The sequence below is a fragment of the Zalophus californianus genome, chromosome 4 (assembly GCF_009762305.2).
Source record: "Zalophus californianus isolate mZalCal1 chromosome 4, mZalCal1.pri.v2, whole genome shotgun sequence".
Classification (NCBI taxonomy): Eukaryota; Metazoa; Chordata; class Mammalia; order Carnivora; family Otariidae; genus Zalophus; species Zalophus californianus.
The window spans coordinates 64,996,771-65,017,008 of NC_045598.1; the positions used below are offsets into that span (position 1 = coordinate 64,996,771).

Consider the following 20,238-nt stretch of genomic DNA (forward strand, 5'->3'; position numbering starts at 1 on the left):
TTTGCAGGCAGGGAGAAAAATTAGAAAACTTCTGCAAATACCAAAAAAATGAGAGCTGAGCCCAGGCAATCAGAATGTGAGTGGAGAAGAGGTGATGAGATCAAGAGCTATTTAGGTAGAATGGTAATATATTGATGTCTGATTGTATATGGGAAGTACTGATATTTGTTATGGAAACTTATAATATGGCTGGTTGATACAAAGGTGGACATCCAAGTTTCTTAGCATAGCCTGTTGCTTTACACAGCACATCCAAAATATACTGTAAAGAAGGCAAGAGTGGTATATCGTTATTGTTTTTAAGGCTTAGTTCATATAAATAAAAACATGAGAAAGTTGTAATAATATCCTCAAGGAAATAAAAATTGACATTTGTAATAAAATGCATATTTCTAATAAGTTTGGAGAACACAAAGCAACATATATTTATAACAATATTAAAAGTACTATGAATTTCTTACAATCTAATCTTGAATTCTACATTTGCACTGATAGTTATTTCACATCTTTGGGTAATTCCTTTTTCAGCTAGGAAGCTATTTAAAACCAAGTATTAAACTGAATATAGAACCAGACTTTGTCAACATTAAACCAAGATTTTCAAAGAATAATAAAATGCATCCATTCATGCTTTTCACTGAAACCTTTAATAGTTTTAGGAAGAACAAAATATTTTGGTACCATTAATACACAAAAATTACTTAAAAATTGTTGTTGGGGCACCTGGATGGCTGTCGGTTGAGCATCTGACTCTTGATTTCAGCTCTGGTCATGATCTCAGGGTTGTGAGATCGAGCCCTTCGTTGAGCCCCATGCTCAGCGAGGAGTCTGCTCGTCCCATTAGCTCCACCTCAGCCCCTCTGCTTGCACTCTGTCTCTCTTTCAGATAAATAAGATCTTAACAATAACAAAATGATTGTTTCATCATTTTATCCTTATTTTTATTTTTTGTGTATTTTAATAATGTATATGATATATTAATATAGTAATGTGTATAATTTATGAAAGACACATACTGTTAAAAAATGATTAAAGAGGAGGTGACTGGCTGGCTCAGTTCGTAGAGCATGCAACACTTCATCTCGGGGTTGTGAGTTCGAGCTCCATGTTGGGCATAGAGCTTACTTTAAAAAGTAAACAAAATACAATAAAGTGTTATTAAAATTAAAAAGAATCATTAAAGAAGGTAAGTCACATGATACAAGCAAACTTTATCCGTGATGTGGACAGTCTCCTTTCAGAGAATTGCAAAATGGGGTAGAAGGCAAGAAGCTTTGATAGGATAAAGATTAAAGAACAAGTAAAAGAAAAATAGAAAATATTTGACTGGCTGGGGCCACATAGTCTTGTATGGGGTGAGAAGTCCCAGAATTGGCTGTGTTTGGAGATTGGCTGATTGGATTATACTGTGTTTCTGATTAAGCAGATTATTTACAGGGCCAAGAAAGTTAGATAACATGACACCTTGGACAGAGCAGCTCCATCTTGGGCCTACAAAGTTATTTCGACAATACAATAAAATTAAATAAAAAATAATAAGAGTATTTGTTCAGAAATGTTTGGCTCACTTTGGGGTGGGCCAGTAAAAGGTTTGGAGACCCTTCATCTGCAAGATGAAGGCTAAAGCCCTTTTCATGGCACACAGGACCCCTTAAGATCTAGTCCTGTCCGGCTGTACTCTTTATCAGACTCTGTGACCTCACATAGACGTTGCGTGTCAACTGCAATGCTTTTTTTTTTTTTTAAAGATTTTATTTTTAAATAATCTCTATACCCAATGTGGGGCTCGAACTCACAACCCTGAGATTAAGAGTCCTATGCTCCACCAGCTGAGCCAGCGAGGCGCCCTGTTGCATACTTTTTTTTTTTTTAAAGATTTTGTTTGTTTATTTGACAGAGAGAGACACAGCGAGAAAGGGAACACAAGCAGAGGGAGTGGGAGAGGGAGAAGCAGGCTTCCCGCTGAGCAGAGAGCCCGATGTGGGACTCGATCCTGGGACCCTGGGATCATGACCTGAGCCGAAGGCAGACGCTTAACGACTGAGCCATCCAGGTGCCCTGGTTACATACTTCTATTTGCAGTGCCCTCTCCTGCTTATCTTCCACCAGTGTATCTTTGAAAACAGTTTTTAAGTCACCTTCTTTCTCAAGTCTTCTGTGAATCTTAAGAGATTTAAATTTACTTAGCCTGTGATGCCTCTTACATCCTTTAAAAATTTTTCCTCATTATTACATAGTTACTTATTTTCACAGTTTTGTCTCCCCTTCTAGATTGCCAGCTACTTGGAGTCTCTGTTCTGGCTTTTCTTCTTTGAGTCCATAACACTTAACACTAACACCAAAAATAAGTATTTACTGTCTTGATTTGTATTGAGTTACAGAGCACATGGTAGATCTGTTTCCATCCAAATGAGCTGATGTACACAACCATGAACTGGCTCCACATCAGATTTCATGTAAAAATAATATCTTATTTCTCTTCTCTTTGATAAAGCCCTCTGAAACCAAAAAAAAAGCAATTGAAAAGATTGATGATCTTCTTGAATTGTACATGGGAATTCAAGATACTGATTTAGGTAAGATTATACTATTTTTTAAGTTTTACATTTCTTAATTGAATTTAGTGCTGCTTTGTGTCTTGCATTTATACTCAGTGATACTTTTCAAGGTAAAAACTGTAAAGTGATGAGAAAAACATAATGAAAATAAAGATATAAAACATAAAAGAATAATGAAAAGACCTGGCCCTTTCCATTTACTAGCTGCGAGTCAAGTCAACTTTTCTAAACTTCAGTTTTTAATCTATAAACTATAAACTATAATAATAATAGCCTTCCTTCATAAGCTTGTTTTATGGATTTAAAAATTATATATGAACAAATTTTGTAAATGGCACATATGGAATGTATTTGATACATCAGATCTACATTGATTAAATTATACATTATGTACTGTATGCACTTAATAGGATTACTGAGATCCTGTGAGCATTGAATCAAACAGGAAGAAAAAGGACACACCTGGTGTGTGACGGATCAGGGCAGTTGAGCAGTTGAATTGCTGGGTATTATGTTGTCACTAGGATGTCAGGGAGGGTCTTGATTTATCAATTGCAAATAACAAAACAATAACAAACCGAATTCCAACTGACTTAAAGGATAAAAGAGGGGAAATGTTTTGCTTCTTATAACTGAAAACTTCAGAGGTGGATCCTGGCTTCAGAAATGGCTAGATCTGGAGTTCTCATGCTATCATCAGGATGTGGTTTCTCTTCTTTCCACTTAGGCTGCATTTTAGGCCCCCCTGGTGTCCCCTGGCATCTTCAGACCCTCCCTCGTGGAGTCAAAATGATGGCCATGGCTCCATCCTCTACACCTTAGTGTAAAGCATGATGGGAAAGAGGGGAGGGCCTTTTCCAAGTCATTCAAACAAAATGCTGAGGATTGACTCTGACTGGGCTGATGGACTCAACTAAGGCTGGGGGTTGGTTGGGTCTTGGTCAAATGCTCTACCTCTGGAGCTGAGAGTGACTGAAATACTAGGGCTGAGCTGGTGAAAAATCCTGGCCCCTCCCATGTAGGAGCCAGAAGAAAGTGCCCTTGAGACGGGCAGAGGGATGCTGGGTGGTGAAAGAGTAACTGTGCACTGCGGTGGTGGAGCTTGTGTCTGCATGCACCCGTGTGTGCGCTCAGAGTGTGTGTGTGTGGATCAGGTACTTAATACATTTTTTTTTTAAGCCAAAGACTTGGACTGTTTTGTTTCCCTGCTACCAGGTGTAAAGTATTTTACTCTAGCTCAGGTAGAGCATTTGAAACTCATTATTCCTTTTCTACTTCAACTCATTCTTCCTTTTTTCTTATAGAGTCTGTTCTTATGTTTTTCTTGCCTTTCTGAACTTTTAAAATAAAATTTCTGTGTTGGATATACAGATGCTGTCTGCAATTGAAGAAATATTAATACTCTTTTTTTCTAGTTCCTTGATTCAAAATATAAAATTTGCATAAAATAGATACTTGCTCCACACGGACAAGAAGTTCAAGCTGAGATTATCCTATAGAAAGCCAGCATCTTAAAACTTTTCTACAAAAACTTTTCCTCATCCCTTTTGCGTTTGGAAAGACAGATTTGTGTAAGTGAGGTGGGCCTATGAAAATTATGCAGATGAAAGCAAAGGGGATTTATGAATGGCAGGGCTCTTAAATGCAGATTAGACAGTTTGGAAAAATATATATCGCTGTTTAGTTGAGAAGTTTTCAAACAGTGTAACTGACTATCATAAGATTCGGAAACTTAGCCTATCAATGCTAGATCTTGAACTCAAATTTAGGAGAACCACACTTTTCAAAGGGGAGAATTTTAAATAGTCTTTAGAACTTAATTTTGGGTATAGGCCTTATAGTTAATTAAGTGTAAATTTGGAATAAATAAATTAGTTTTGTTCTTTTATTAAATATATACAAGTATACATGGAAGAACAATAGACAGTGGAGTAATTCTAAGTGAATTAAGGTGCAGTTCTTTAAGAACCCATTTCTTTCAGTCTGACAAATTCAGGGCACTAAACATTCCTCATAAATTCCTTGTAAATTAACTTGTAATCCCATTGTAAAGTTAATTAATCATCTGTAGCAAATTCTTCCAATGACACGGAAAGTCATTATCATTATACATGATTAGCAATGTGATCAGTCACCTAGGGACATAAAGTTTAAGGAAAAAAGTTTGAAGAATGTCAACCATTGTTAAATTAGGAATTTCTGTCATTACTCAGATCTGATTAGCATGAAATAGAAACCACAAATGTGACACCGATTTAATAGACAAATGAATATATTTGCTTGTTTTTATGTCTCAGTGTTCTTAGCTTTCATAAATGTTAAGTCTTAAGGCAGATTGCAGTGACATCATGTTATTCCGGAGTTTTTAATATAAATTTACATTAAAAAGTGAAAAAGGTAATATGGCAATAAAATGACTAAAACCAAAACACTATCTTCACAAAGCTTTGGGGTTGTATTTACCACTTGAAAATGGAAAATAATTGAAATGAGTTTAGGAAGTAACCTTGCAGATGACAGTGCTTTTTTTGGTTGTAAAGTTAAGCTGTGAACTGAATTTTCAACTTTTCAACATGTGTTGCCTTGGAATGTTATCCATGGCTGAAAAATGGATTCTGGATTTTGAGTCCTGTAACATATTGTAGGAGATTGACCTAACTTAATGAAAAAGTTGTATCATATAAGTTTCCTCATGAATATTTAAGGCAACTGTGTTAATTATATATAGAACTATAATATGTCCTGATGATACCAATTTAGGAGTTTGGAGATCATCCTAGCCATGTCAGAATTTTAGGATTTCTAATTTATTAAGAGATCCAGAAATGTGTGGAAAAGAAATTTGAATGATCTAAGTAATTTTTTCTTATAAAACTTTTTTTAGCTCCTTTAAAAAAAATACAATAATGGCATTTAAATAGAGATAATTACATTTCTTCTTAGGATGATTTTCTTTCTTCCATGAATTCAAAACAGTGAATACTGTAGAAAGTCATCCTTCTCAGATAAAGCCAATGATTTTGGAAATAGATTTTCATTAACAAAAAAACCATATTCAACATTGGTGGTGTTTTTGATGTTTGACTCCTGAGTTCTTTGAAATGGATTATTTGTGAAAAGTCTATGGGAAATAAATGCTAAAGATCTCTCTTAGAAGGAGATACAACTACAGATGGTTAACAGTGGTTAACAGTGTTTAGGACTAATCTTTATTTAATCCTGCTATGTGTCATTTTATAGATTTGAAAACAGATTCAGAGACATTTGGTTACTTGCCCAAAGTCAGCTAACAAATTAAGAGCTGAGTTTCAGTTCTGGGATTTTTTAATACCAAGATTTTTCATCTGCAGTAGTATCTTATGTTTAAATGTTCAGTTTAAGTATTTAAAAACTTAGTGGGAAATATAGATTGACCTATATCACCAAAATAAGTTTGTTGTTAATAAATGATGTAAAAATTGTTCAGTTGCGGAAATGATAAAAAGATATTTTCAAAATGGCCAGTAGAGGTCAGCACCTAGCTGCTAGATGTGGTATAACAAGTCTATATTCTTTCAGTGGATTTTTTTTTTTTTTTTTTTTTGGCCAGATTGCATTTGGGTGTTAAATATTACTGCAGTGTATTGCAGATCCATTATAGGTGAAAAGCATTTTAGTAGCTGTCATGTTAATGTGATATAACTTAATAAAGAGTGCTTCTTTTTGGTAAAAGCTTCATTTTGATTTTCTCTTAAAGATACAGTCTTAAAAAGGATAAAATTATACCAATTTACTTCTTTAAGAGTGTTCAAAATATGTGTTTATACTTTATTCATTAGCAAAAATTTGTGCATGTTTTAGTGCATGCTCCATTCTTAATTTTGAAAATTCATATAGCAGATTCCTTACTGTTTTTTAAAAGATTTATGGAACACTGTGTTACATATAGTATTTCTAACACCTTAACAAAGCTGCCTAGTTGGTATTTTTGTTACTTTTAGCAGATCAGGAGTTCCTTGAGGGCATATACTGTACTGCTTTTAATCTCAGCTCCTACTACAGTACTTCTTCTAGAGTAAATATTTGGTAAATGTTTGTTGACTGTGTGTTGAGAGGCACCAAAATAGTGAATTCACAGAGAATATGAGTCCTAACTTCATAAGTTTGAAACTTTAGCCCTTGGACAAATTATTAAACTTCGAACCTTAAATTCCACATCTTTGTAAAAGGGGTATAATAAAAACCTTAAAGGGTTGCCAACACATTAAATTAAATAATATGTATAAAATTCCTGTCACATCATAAATAATAGGTACAGCTATTATTTTTAGGGATGATCACTAATAATGATTACTAGTAATAATGGTAGTGGTAGTAGAGGTAGGACTGTATACCTGGAGGTCTGACCAACTCTGGGACTGTATTTAGTGTGGAAGTTTAACTTTTCTGCTGTACCAGCATGAGTGTATGAGTGAGATTATACAGTTTTTTGGATTGTGAGGTTGTGGTATGGGCATCTGAGACCATCATTTTTCTCATTTTGTAACTAAGGAACCCCAGCCAGAGATTGCAAGTCAGAGTAGGCAAGGTCCAGAATATATCGTTCCTGGGCTCAGTGCTCTAGACAACGCTGCTGAGCTTCCCGAGGTACCATACAGCCATGTACCAAGTTACTTCTTATAGTTAAGCAGGTGTGTGTATGTGTGTGAGTGGGAGATTGGCTGACTCATTGTCCATCAGTGAACATCTGATTCTGGTCTTTGTGTCCCCCCAGCATTTAAGAGCATCATTCCTCTGCACTGTTAGTTTTTGCTTCTGAATGTAGATTTTCTTATATCTTATGTGTGCATCTTCTTTCTTCTTCTGCTAGATTGTATATCACCCACATGTTAGTATAATCTTTAGGTAACTGTCTCAATAAATGCTATCTGTGGAGCCTATGAGAAATGTTTAAAATGGTAGGCTTAGCAAAATTCTGAACTCAAGTCCTACTTTTGCAATACTTTTTAAGTTTTGGTTACTCTTTTTTCCATAGCCTGGCTATAGGACCAGACCTCTAGGTTTTGCTTTCTCCAATGCATGTTAACTGTGTCAGTGTAAAAATTATTAAATTATAATTACAAAGCCACCTCCTGTCCTGTGCATCTACCAGCATGTACAGTGTATAAGACACTGAACTCATTCCTATGGGCATAAAAGACTGAGTAGGCTATTCAAGATCTGTTGGGAGTTTATTCTTTTTCTTTTTTTTTTTTTTTTAAAGATTTTATTTATTCAAGTGAGCACAAGCGGGGACAGAGGGAGAGAGAGAAGCAGATTTCCTGCTGAGCAGGGAGCCTGTCACAGGGACTTGATCCCATGACCCTGAGATCATGACCTGAGCCGAAATCAAGAGTCAGATGCTGAACCAACTGAGCCTCCCAGGCACCCCTAGGATGTGAACATTTTTAAGGATTTTGATAGTACTGATTGTCAAATTATTTTTCAAAAGCTAAGTTTACGAAGTCAACCCTGTGTGTATCTGAATATTTGTTTCACTATATCCTGGCTAACATTGGTATGCCATTTAAAATATATATAAAAGTTGTAATAAACTTGGCCAAACCCTTTGGAGCTGAAGCTGAAGGCCTTCTTCCTCTTTGAAGTGTTTGTTTGGATTGACAGTAAATGCAGAAGCTTTTGGGTCAGGGCTGAGGCCTGAGGCAAGGTGAGAGAGAGAGGAATAATGATGAGAAGGAATCCATTCCTCCTCTCTCATAACTGCTTTTTAAAGGTATTTTTGGAGCAATCTTAAACATTGAGAAAAGTTATACATACAGTACAAAGACTTTTTCCCCTTGAGCATGGGAATAAATTAACAATATTTATTGCCCCCAAATACTTTAGTGCATATTTCCTACGAACAAATACATTCTCCTAGCTTACCACAATATCAATTACCAGGAATCATGAAATTAACACTGATACATTACTATCATCTCTTATTCATATGTTATGTTTCACTAAATACCTTAATATCCATTGTAGCAGAAGAGCATGTTCAAAATCTTATGTTACTTTTATTTATATCAATTTAGAATAGTTTCCCACTCTTGATTTTAATGACCTTAATGCTTTTGGAGGGTGCAGCTGTTATTTTATAGCATATTCCTCAATTCTGATTTGTCTGATTTTTTTTTTTTCCCCAGAATTACGTTTAGGTTATACCTCTGGCAAAAATATCAAATGTGATGCTGTATTCTTTTCAATTACATCTTATCAGGAGGCATAGGATTTGTTCTAGTTCTGATATTGTTCATGTTGATGACTTATGGTGGTATTTGCGAATCGTCTCCATTATAAAGTTATTCTTTCTGTAATAAGTATTTGGTGGAGAGATATTTTGAAACTATGTAAATATCCTGTTCCTCATGATGCTACCTTCCTTCTGTCCGTTTGTCAGTCAGTTATTACTTTGGGCCACATCTCCTCCTTTCCCTTTAACCTGTTAGTACAGAACTGTTTGAGACAAGGCACAGTCCTTAAATGCTCTTAAGAGCCCTAGTGGATTTTAGCTGAAAGACCAGACCTCTTGGTTCATTCAGAGAAATCCTACAACTGTTGATTTGTTCAACCTTAACCTGGGAGGAAAGGAGATGCTGAGCTTTGGTGTTTCTTTTTTACCTGGAGGTTCTTTACGCAAGTCCTAAATCACATCCACACTGTCTCTTTCCAGTTGCTGGTGCTTATAAGGGACTGAGAACAAAACAGCTGAGCCTCATGGGCTCCCAGCCAGTTGGGGCAGGTCCCATGGGAATGTGTACTCCTGAAGATGCTGGTTCCCCAGACATAAGAACTGGGACTTGGCAATTTACTAGAAAAACAGAACAAGAACACCACTTTCACTTTCTGTCTCAAACTAGAGAGGGGCTCAGGAAAAATTACCTCGATTCCATGAGTAGACCGATACCTCCTTCTTCTCCCTAGCTTGATTTTCCCATTGCCAACTTGTATCCTTTGTCTTTGTTCTTTGGAGGGGCGGGGAGTACTAGGTTCTATCATAGTTTGGCATGGGGTGCTGGTAGAAGGGGCAGAGAGAGCTAGTGACTGTGGGCAGGTGGAAGAGGGATGATGTACTCTGAGATTCCTGGCAGGGTTACCCACAGGGTTTCCTTTCTGGAGCCAGAGGAGTACCAGTAGTTCTTGACTGATGGGTTCCAAGGTGGAGGAGAGGCCAGGGGTGGCAAATCTGGGTGCAGTGGACAGACTGTTTAAAAATGTATTTGCTACCCTGATAGATGATAGTATGTTACTGTTATAGCTTGTACTAGAAATAGATCTATGCATGTTACATTTAGAAAGTAATTTTCCTGCTGCCATTTTTCTCACTTCTCTGATGCTGTCTCTCATGTATCACTAATTTTTAAAAAATTGTTTTTGATAGCTACCACAATGTTTGAAGCTGGAAAGGACAAAGGTAATCCAGACGAATTTGCTGTGGCACTTGACGAAACTCTTGGAGACTTTGCGTTCCCAGATGAATTTGTCTTTGATGTTTGGGGAGTCATTGGTGATGCAAAACGAGAATGATGATGACGTGGATGATCCATCTCTGGAGAAATGAACCATTCTTTTAAAAAAAAATCCATAAGATCTGTTTTTAGACACTGTTACAGACTCTGGTTTGGTCTTATGAGTTTGGAATACATTCTTTGAAATATAATTTTGGTTTCTGGGTACCTTTTAATGCGGTTGCAGTTGTGGTATGCTTAAATCACCTAAAGTATCAATTTTAATATTCATTCAAGAGTCTTTTTAAAGTAAGTTTTAGGGAGTATTTCTAGAGAGAGGATTTTGCTCCCTATTAACATCGTGTTTTCTTTTCCACATGTAAGTAGCTGATTGCAATAGCTCTGTAGCTCATTTTTAAAATCTTAATGCAGTGAGACTGGGATTAGAGTATGGTTTGCCTCTGAGCATCTTCACTTTGTTATACCAGCCTGATCTGGGTATGTTCAGGAAGTGAAGTGTGAATTATGACCACTGTGGGTCCAGAAAGCGTTTTTTTAATCCACTGAATAAGGGGAGGACAATTCCTAAAGCCTCTTGATGTCTATGGCCTACTTTCTTCATAAAACAAGGATTGATTGACTTTTATATTTTTGCTTCTTTGTAATTCCTCCTTTTAAAAAACTTGTTAAAATCTATTATACTGTGTATGTATTTGCCTGTGTGGAAGAAGGGTAGAAAAGGCAGGGTAGAAACCACTTAAATTTGATTTTTTTAAAGCAGTTCTTAAACCATTCTTTTTCCACTCATACCCACTTTTATGTTATCCTTTATAAGCACTCCAGGGAAGGTTTTTATAGTCTTTGTAGAACTTTTCTTTTGAAAGATATTTACTCAGAAAATAACTATGTTTGAGAACATTTTTTTTTTTTGGGGGTGAAAGAGCAATGCTTTTAAGCCCCCTAAACTTTAGAGGAGATACTATCAGAAATCAATTTCCCCCAGTGGAAATAAAGGAGGATGGGAGGAATTGAGAAAATATATTAGTCTATTATTTTAGAGTTCTAACATACTTTCTCTAAAACCTTACATTATTGAGAAAATTGAGGGCAAATGACTGTCTTATCACTCTTATTTGACATTTTATGGATGTCAGAGAATGGAAATGAATGGTTTCAACATAGATCACTTAATAAGGCAGTGCATGGTGTGACCAAGCATTCTTCTAAAGTGTTAGATGGAAAATGCTGTGTGCTGCCATGGTGATCGGAAATAATGACCCGCGAGGGCTGTATTCCAGGAAATCAGGAGCAGTTCCCTTTTCATGGTGAGTTAATGCTTAGATAACTGTTGTTTTCTGGTGCAACTTTACTTTTACTGACATCCACTCCTCTTTCACATAAGTATAATGTTTGAAGCAGATACTCTTTGTCTCATTAATCTGAGACCTGTAGAGAAAGCCCTGTTTTAGTCATTAATGTGTAACTAAAGGAGTTTACAGAACATGGATTGTCTTAATGCGCTTGCCCATCATTTGAAAATGGGACCCAGCTCAGGCTGTAATTTGTTACTTGTTTCATGGATTTCTTTTGGAGCTCCCCAAATATCTATTAATTCTTTTTTAAAAAATTATTTTTAATTTTTTAATTTTTAATTTTTATTTTAAGGTGTCTACTGATTCTTAATACCACCTCTCTTAGAAGGACACACAAAGAAAGAGTTGATATTTTTAAAGGTGAGAAAGTTGAGGCAGGCCCATAAAAGCACTTTAGTTTAACAAAAAAAATTTCCTGGCACTAGATGTTAGATTTGAAATGATGAGTCATTATTTATTGTTGATATCTTTTTCTCCTTCCTTTTTGGGCACGCAGGAAGGTTGACACTGATTTTCGGTGATTTATGGAATCTCATATTCAGAAACTGAGTTGTGCTCACCATGAGTTTTCTGGAATTTTGATGTGTAAGGTACCAGTATCCATGTACAGCGGTAACTCTACTTGCCTGTTAGGGTTAAATAGTAGTTATCATCATTCAGGGCTTCACCTGGGTACAGGTACTTTAATCCTAATAGGTTTTTCCTTGAAGTGTCTTTGTCTCTCACCTCTATTGCTAAGCTGATAACAAGGTCAGTTTCTTTATGTCATTTTGTTCCGTCCCTGAAAGTGTATCCGTTTGTGAACTTTGTGCCTTTTGGTAACTCTCAGTGCACAGAAAGAGCAGGGTCTCATTTTAGTTGTCACCGTCTACGATATGGGCTACCCTTCTACTACAATGAGACCAGTCTTTTTTTTTTTTTTTTCCATTAAACATGCTATTTCATTGATACCACCAAACATTTCCAGAAGGCCTCTCTCATTTTCTTTTGTTCTACAGGAGTTTTTTTCCCCCCAGTGGAGGAGGATTATTTTATTCTTGATTTCCTTCCATGCAAAATTGCATCTTTCAGGGGTCACTAAGCACACACTGTGTATTTTCTCTGTGGCAGAGTATGCAGGTGGGGACTGAATTTTGGGCTTGATGGGGCCTTGAATATTGCTTGCCCCTGATCAAGTGTACATATTCTGATGATTATAAATAGGTACATTTTGGGCTTCTGTTACATTTCAAAAATATAATTAAATAATTACATGATGTGAAACTTTAAGAATTCAATTATAAAAGCTGTAATCAGTTAACCTCTCCTTGGGACGGCTATATCCAATATTGTAATGTAAACAGGTAATTAGAAATAATTTTGCCAAATGACTAATTTGCTGTATTTCCCCTTATAACTTTAACGATTTTTTTTTTTTTTAATTTATTTGAGAGAGAGAGAAAGAGAGAGAGCACATGAGATGGGGGGAGGGTCAGAGGGAGAAGCAGACTCCCTGCTGAGCAGGGAGCCTGATGCGGGACTCGATTCAGGGACTCCAGGATCATGACCTGAGCCGAAGGCAGTCGCTTAACCAACTGAGCCACCCAGGCGCCCCCCCTTATAACTTTAACAAAGAGAGATTTTCCAAGTGAAGCACACTTTCTTTAGGTCCATGTTATTGCTAGACCTTCATCAAGTCTAGAGAGAGCCTTCCTGGCATCCTTCAGTTATCATTGCCTATCTAGCATAGAAGCAAAATGAATTTTATCTGCGAATAGAGTTTTCAAAATAATGGTTCTTCTAAATAGGGCACAGTTATCTGCCAAAGATGTAAAAGATCGATCATATAATAACCCTTTCACCCTCTGATACATCTTAAAATATATGGATACTGATAGCATTGTTATTATTCTGGTGGTGGTAATGGGTTAGAAGGACAGTCAGTGTTTTACCCAAGCTATGAAAGAATAAAAAGATAGGAGATGCTGTTCAGCTCACTGTCCCAAGAACAAGTGCTCTGTGTAAAATGCACATTTATTAACTTCTTGACACAGATTGAAAGGGACATCAGAGTAATTACAAGTCCCTTACACATACCATGGTTATAAAATGTTTCTAAGATTGTGAAGTATACAAATGGCACAGCCTGTCCTTACCTCTTACCTGAAATCCTAGTTCTAAGAAATGACTCATGGTTATTATCTGCTGGGAGGGTGAAAATTGAATATGACACCTTTATCTCAATTTGAAACATTAAGCCTCTATAAAACTTAGTATAGCCATAGATATTTTTAAAGCAGTAACAAAATAAATTTTCTGATAGTTTTAAATATTTTATATTTTGAACTGTTCATGCCATACAATGATATTGACTATATGTAGGAAAAATAATCTGTTTTTTTGGGGAAAAAAAACTTTTGTCTTTTGTAAAAATCATAGCATATACTTTAAAATGTTTTTTGAGATTGAATTTTGGAAATTTATTAATTTGTGAAATTATAACATTTTATTTAAAACACTATTTCTACTTGTAGATTGTACAAATGTTTATGTATTGATTAAAGAGTGAATTATTGTAAAGGTATAATTTATAATGTTTAAAATATAACTCCTTAAAATAAACTTTTCATGAAAAAAATGAATGTTTTTATGAAAAAAAAAGATTTGGGGTTTTAAATGTTTGGCTTTTTAGTTTTATTTAAATAAATGATTCAGGGGATAACTGTAATTGTTTAGGTCTCTATTTTTTTTTATTTTTAAAGGTTTTTTATTAGAGCACAGGGTGGGGGACGGGCAGAAGGAGAGGGAGAAGCAGACTCCCTGCTGAGCAGGGAGCCAGACATGGGGCTCAGTCCCAGGACACTGAGATCATGACCTGAGCTGAAGGCAGACGCTTAACCAGCTGAGCCATCCAGGTGCCCCAACCTTTATGTTTTTAATACATTTTTGGTATATATTTTTTTCTCAGTGTAATCTCTAAGGTCTCTTAGTTTTAAAATCCCAAAATTATATATTTTGATTCAGTAAAAATATATGGGATATGCACTGCTGGAGTACTCTAAGGTAAAATAGTCATAAACTGTTTCTGTTTATAAAATAGAGGTTTACCCAGTGTGACATTTTTCTTCTTCATTCAACCAATTTTATGGCAGTAGTTTCCAAACAATACTGTGTAGAAGAAATATCAGCCTGTAGCTCTTAGGTTGTTATGCCTTTTGGATTCATTATCTCCTTGATGCATTTTGAAGGCCCTATCAGAGCTGTTAGAAATCCTTAAAAATATGCTAATTCCATATGTTTGGGGGTGGGGTCCAGGAATCTGCATTTTGATGCATCCTCCAGATGATTCCAATGGAAGTGAATCCTAAACCTTTACTTTGAGATCCCCGACAATCAGGACCAGCACTGGGTAGGAACAATAGACATGACTTCAAGAACTCACCATCTGTCAAGATAAGAGACTTAAAAGAGCTCTCCAAGAAAATTAGGTAAGTGCTAAAATGGATGTAAAATCATATGGGAAGAAGCTATGTATGACAGTAAGAATTCCTTTAATTTTACCAAGTGGGTGATTTTCTAAATGTAAATTGGTATGCTAGAAGAATTTGTTCTTGGAGAAGTAGACTTCCCAATTGGTGCACTATGGATTAATCCATGTGATAGTTTTGCCTTTGTTTGCATGCAATTTTTGATGCTTACCATTGATACAAATAAATATTGGCTATTTATCTTGCCCTTATTAGGTATTCTCTTCTAGTTTTGTAGATGAAGATCCTCTTAGACAATGGTTTTTATTTTTATTTTTTTAATTTTTAATTTAAAAAGAAGATTTTATTTATTTGAGAGAGTGAGAGAGAGCATGAGAGAGGAGAGGGTCCGAGGGAGAACCAGACTCCCCACTGAGCGGGGAGCCCAATGAGGGACTCGATTCTGGGACTCTGGGATCATGACCTGAGCGAAGGCAGTCACTTAACCAACTGAGCCACCCAGGCGTCCCTAGAAAATGGTTTTTATTATTTATTTATTTGTTTATTTATTTATTTATTTAGGATGTTGTCCACTTCCTATAGAACATTTCCAGTTTTTTTAAAATTTAAAAAAATTTTTTTAGATTTTTTTAAATTAAAAATTTTTTTTATTATGTTAATCACCATACATTACATCATTAGTTTTTGATGTGGTGTTCCATGATTCACTGTTTCCGTATAACACCCAGTGCTCCATGCAGAACATGCCCTCTTTAATACCCATCACCAGGCTAACCCATCCCCCGACCCCTCTCCCCTCTAGAACCCTCAGTTTGTTTCTCAGAGTCCATCGTCTCTCATGGTTCTAGACAGTGGTTTTTAGAGTGGAATTGACATGAATGATAAGATCTCTCTCAATGGGAGTAACCTCAGGGGATGCTGTGGTTTTGATTATGGAGAATCTAAGCTTATAAAAATGCTGCTTGAACTCTCCTTGTGTGATTTTTCTCTTAGGTTGCTTCATGTTGGGGGTAGAGTGAATACGATTCATGCTTCATTATCTTATGTGTCATCTAAATATATGTTGGAAATATTATTTACGATTAAAACAATTGTAGATCCAGTGAATTAATTTAACTTTGAAAAAGTGGTTTCTCTAAGTTAGAATTTCTGCCCCCCCATTCAGATATTATTATAAAAATAATTTGATATAATTTTATTTTTATGGCTTTCCATGAAAAGTAAATAGAGATAGAAAAAATGAAATAAACCAAACTCGTTCTTCCCCATAAAACAAAAGGAAAACTTTCTCTTCTGCAATGGCACTGGAGAAAAATGAGGAAATAAAATCCTGCAAAGTTAAAGAATGGTGGAAGAACCATAGGATACCTTAGCTTTGGGAAAGGGAAAGTGGGAACAATGTAGCCATCTTCCTGCAATATCCTTCCCTCTTCTCCTGGCTCTTCTCTACCCACCCTTCATCCATGGGGTTCCCCAGGCCTCAGACATGGGTTCTCTCCCCCACTCCACCCTCTTCTTAGAGCACTCATCTCTTCCCATGGCTTTTAGCATCTTTAGTTACAACTCCCAAACATGTATCTCCAGTTTGGATCTCTCTTCTGAGCTCTGTACTCAGATATTCAACTGCTTCTCTGACATCTCCACTTTGTCAGAACTTTAACATGTCCAGGATGAAACTTAAATTTTTTTTTTTAGGAAAGGGAGAGGGACAGAGGGAGAAGGAGAGGGTGAATCTTAAACAGGCTCCATGCCCAGTGCGGAGCCCGACGTGGGGCTTGATCTCATGACCCTGAGATCATGACCTGATCTGAAATTGAGTGGGACACTTAACCGACTGATCCACCCAGGTGCCCCCTCCCCATTTTTTTGTCTTGTCTTCTTCAATTTTCTCTGACAGAAAGTGGCATCATAATTCACTTCACTGCTTCTTTCTTCACCTACTATGTCTAATTCAGCAGCAAGTTCTTTTTGTTGTATCTCTAAAAATGTCTCCCAGATACCTACTTTCTAGTTTCAGTGGTACCTGTTTAATCCATGCCTCCTTTCCATCTGGGAGGCTGCATCAGGCTCTGCACTGCTGTCCCATCTTCCACTCCTGCCTTCCTCCACCTGATAATGCGAGTGCTCTGAAAATGTTGATTGCAGGACGTGAGTGCTCAGCTTTCTTGAAAGTGAAAATGTCAGGGTCTCATTGTTTTCTTCTCTGGAGGGACTTAACCTTATGCTCATTTTTGTCTTTGAGGGAAGGGGCACTAGTTTTTGGAAGATTCAGCTTCTGCTAAAGGGCTCACAGAGACTAAAGGCTATGGGGGGGGGGAGGTAGGTGTGTGTGTTTGTGTGTGTATGTATGTAAAAGGGAGAGAGATATCTTTAAAGGTCCAAACAGGAAGGTTGTGCCTTGTTTACCTGCACGCTTGTTATGGCTGGATGGAGTTATTAGACCAGCCAGAACAAGAGCCTTCCAAAGATTCCTGGTGTCTCATCATTGCAGAGGCAGTAAAACGCCCAGTGAGGGGTGGTGTTTGAGTACCCACTGCCCTTGTGGAAGCTTGAGTCATTGAGCAGAGCCCATCAGCCTTCAGAGAATCAGCACTTCCCATGCCCTATTTGTTTCTATCAATGTTTGTCCATAGTTTTGCCTGTTATTGTCCAGCGAGGACAGTCACCACACCAGCCCAAACCTCTGGCTTATTCCTGTGGATGCCCTGTTCTCGGATCCCTTTTTTTTTCCCCCCTTTTGGAGTGTTGGGGAAAACCTTTGCTTTTGTACTAAGGAGGCTAAACTGAACCAGCACAAGAGCTTTGACATGAACATGGGCATTTTTCTAGATGCTAATGGGATCACACCACTTCCCTTCCAGCTTTTTATAGTGGCCTTCAAAGCCCTACCCATGTCATTATCATGCTCATCCTAGCTCTGTGCTTTGGTTACACTGACCTTGCTTTTCACTTCCAAGTTTTTCCTTTCTTAGAGCTTTTTCACTTGCTGTTTTCTCTGCCTTGAACCCTTCCTCCTATTTGCATGGCCAGGTCCTTGTCATCCTTCATTTATTAGTGTAAATGCCACTTCTTTGGCAAAGATGTTTTTGATCTTCTTCCTCTCCATATTCTTGATTTCAGTCCTTGTTTGTTTCCATCCTAACTCATTATTTTAAATTATTAGTTTTTATTCTGTATTTCCCACTTGAATATCAGTTTCTTGGGGGTGGGGTTGTTTATATCTCTCCCTGCTACACCCTAGGCACTTAGCATGGAGCCTGGTACATATTAAACACTAACAAAATAATCATTAATGAGGAACTTCAACAAATATCTGTTGAGTGCCTACTGTGTGCTCAATTGCTGGAAGTAGATCAACTCACCTAATCTTCAGCAACTCCCTGAGGAAGGTAATGCTTATCTTCATTTTAAAGATGAAGAAACAGGTCCAGAGAAACTAAATAACTTGCTCTAAGGCACATGTTTGGTTAGTGGCAAAGACAGGATTTGAACCCAGCTTTAAGTCCTGAGCTCTCTCCCAAATTGATCCTGTTAATACTTTACCAGAGCAATGTTCTGAGTCACTCAACTGAAGAAAGCTGTGGAGGGGATTAAAGCTGGGAGAGCAAAGTTGTAGATTCAGTTAGCTGCTGTTGTCGCCTGAGTAAGGGAACAGCTACTCTGAGGTTAGGCCAAGAATCAGACTTAAATGGTTAAGTGATGGATTTTAGATTAGAAACCATGTGCTAAAAGATTTTAGTGGTTTTTTAGGTTAAAAAATTTAACTGGCAATAGTTAAGTCTGGATTTTTAAAAAACATTGTAGTCGCCAGCATAATAAGTTCTTTCTGGTGTAACTAAAGAAAAAAAAAAGATTAGGGAAGTTCTTGACCTTTCTTAGAGAATGAGGATCAGTCTTAGAAATCCTTCAAATCTGGTTAAATGACTTCATGGTTCAATTGTTTTGACTTGGGTTGTGGGTATTTTGCTTCTGGAGTCATTGTTGTTTATGTTTCAGAAAACTAAGGGGTGATTACTGTGTTCTTTAGTTTTTTTTTTAATATTGTGAAACAAATTTGAAAAAAGTAGCTGCTTGTTATCAAATGCTCTGTGGGCCATTTACTGTTTGAGAATGTAATTAGCATTTGAGGTTTCATGGAGCATGGAATCTCATCATTAACCATTTTTAAGACTCTAAGATACTTGAGTTCTGAGAAATGAATTGGAAAGTTATATTGCTCAAAAAGTCCATTTCTGGACAAAAATTCTAATTTATAGCCAAAGGGGTGAGTTTACAGAGATAATTATAAATACCCTGAGTATGTTCCCTATTCAATTCTTTTCTGTACAGAAGAGTGGTCACTTTCAACATATTAACTTATGAGATGTTGAATAGGGAATATTTTTGAGGCTTCCTGTGGTAATTTAAAAAATGAAATCAATCATGTACCTTTCCAGAGGATCAAATATTCATTTGTAATTGGGACAGATTTATTGAATTCCTATTTAGATGAGGTCCAAGGGGGCGCCTGGGTGGCTTAGTCATTAAGTCTGCCTTTGGCTTAGGTCATGATCCCAGGGTCCTGGGATCGAGCCCTGCGTTGGGCTCCCTGCTCCGTGAGAAGCCTGCTTCTCCCTCTCCCTCTGTCCCTCCCCTTGTGTACTTTCTCTCTCTCTCTCTCTCTCTCTGTTAAATAAATAATCTTTAAAAAAAATAAATGAGTTCCAAGGTGTGCCTGTGTGACTGTCAGTTAAGTGTCCGACTCTTGATAACAGCTCACGTCTTGATCTCAGGGTCGTGAGTTCAAGCCCCCTGTTGAGCCTTCTTTAAAAAGAAAATGAAGTCGGGTGCACCTGGGTGGCTCAGTCATTAAGCGTCTGCCTTCGGTTCAGGTCATGATCCCAGGGTCCTGGGATCAAGTAGCAAGTCAGGCTCTCTGCTCAGCAGGAAGCCTGCTTCTCCCTCTTCCACTCCCCCTGCTTGTGTTCCCTCTCTCGCTATCTCTCTCTCAAATAAATAAATAAATAATCTTAAAAAAAAAAATGAAGTCCAAGGAAATTCTGAAGAAGATATACTGACTGAAATAGAGATAGGTGGCATTTTCAGGACTGATCATTCTAAAATTCTATGGAGGATGTCTGTGACCCTTCTTTTTGACTTTTTTGATAAACATTGTTAATCACCTTGGTGTAATCTTTTAAGATAAATTAATTAGCTTCCAGAAAGATTCCTCCAGGTGATCTGGTGCTTAGAAAGAGACTACCCAGCTCTCTACCACCTTGTCACTTGATGGCAGAAGGGAATTCACTAGGCAGTTTAAAAAATTTACCTCCTCTGACCAGTAGGTGGCATTGCCTGCCCTCATGGCTACCTCTTTTCTATCTGCTTATGT

The 20,238-nt window shown here is 37.0% G+C and overlaps 1 protein-coding gene across 2 annotated transcripts in view; it reads left to right on the top strand.

Annotated features, from left to right (window-relative positions):
- GIPC2 (GIPC PDZ domain containing family member 2) overlaps nucleotides 1-14,800 on the top strand; it is a 78,293-nt gene extending 63,493 nt beyond the window's left edge. Inside the window, exons 5-7 of one of the 2 annotated variants that reach the window (XR_003517031.2) lie at nucleotides 2,495-2,576; nucleotides 9,961-11,990; nucleotides 14,695-14,800. Coding sequence is in view for 1 of the 2 variants with exons in the window: in XM_027576762.2 (XP_027432563.1) it covers nucleotides 2,495-2,576; nucleotides 9,961-10,106 (228 nt within the window). In the remaining variant the exon portion in view is untranslated. Of the gene's footprint in view, nucleotides 1-2,494; nucleotides 2,577-9,960; nucleotides 14,003-14,694 lie in introns of those variants that run through there. The other variant, XM_027576762.2, reaches the window with a different exon arrangement.
- The last annotated feature ends 5,438 nt before the right edge of the window (nucleotides 14,801-20,238 follow it).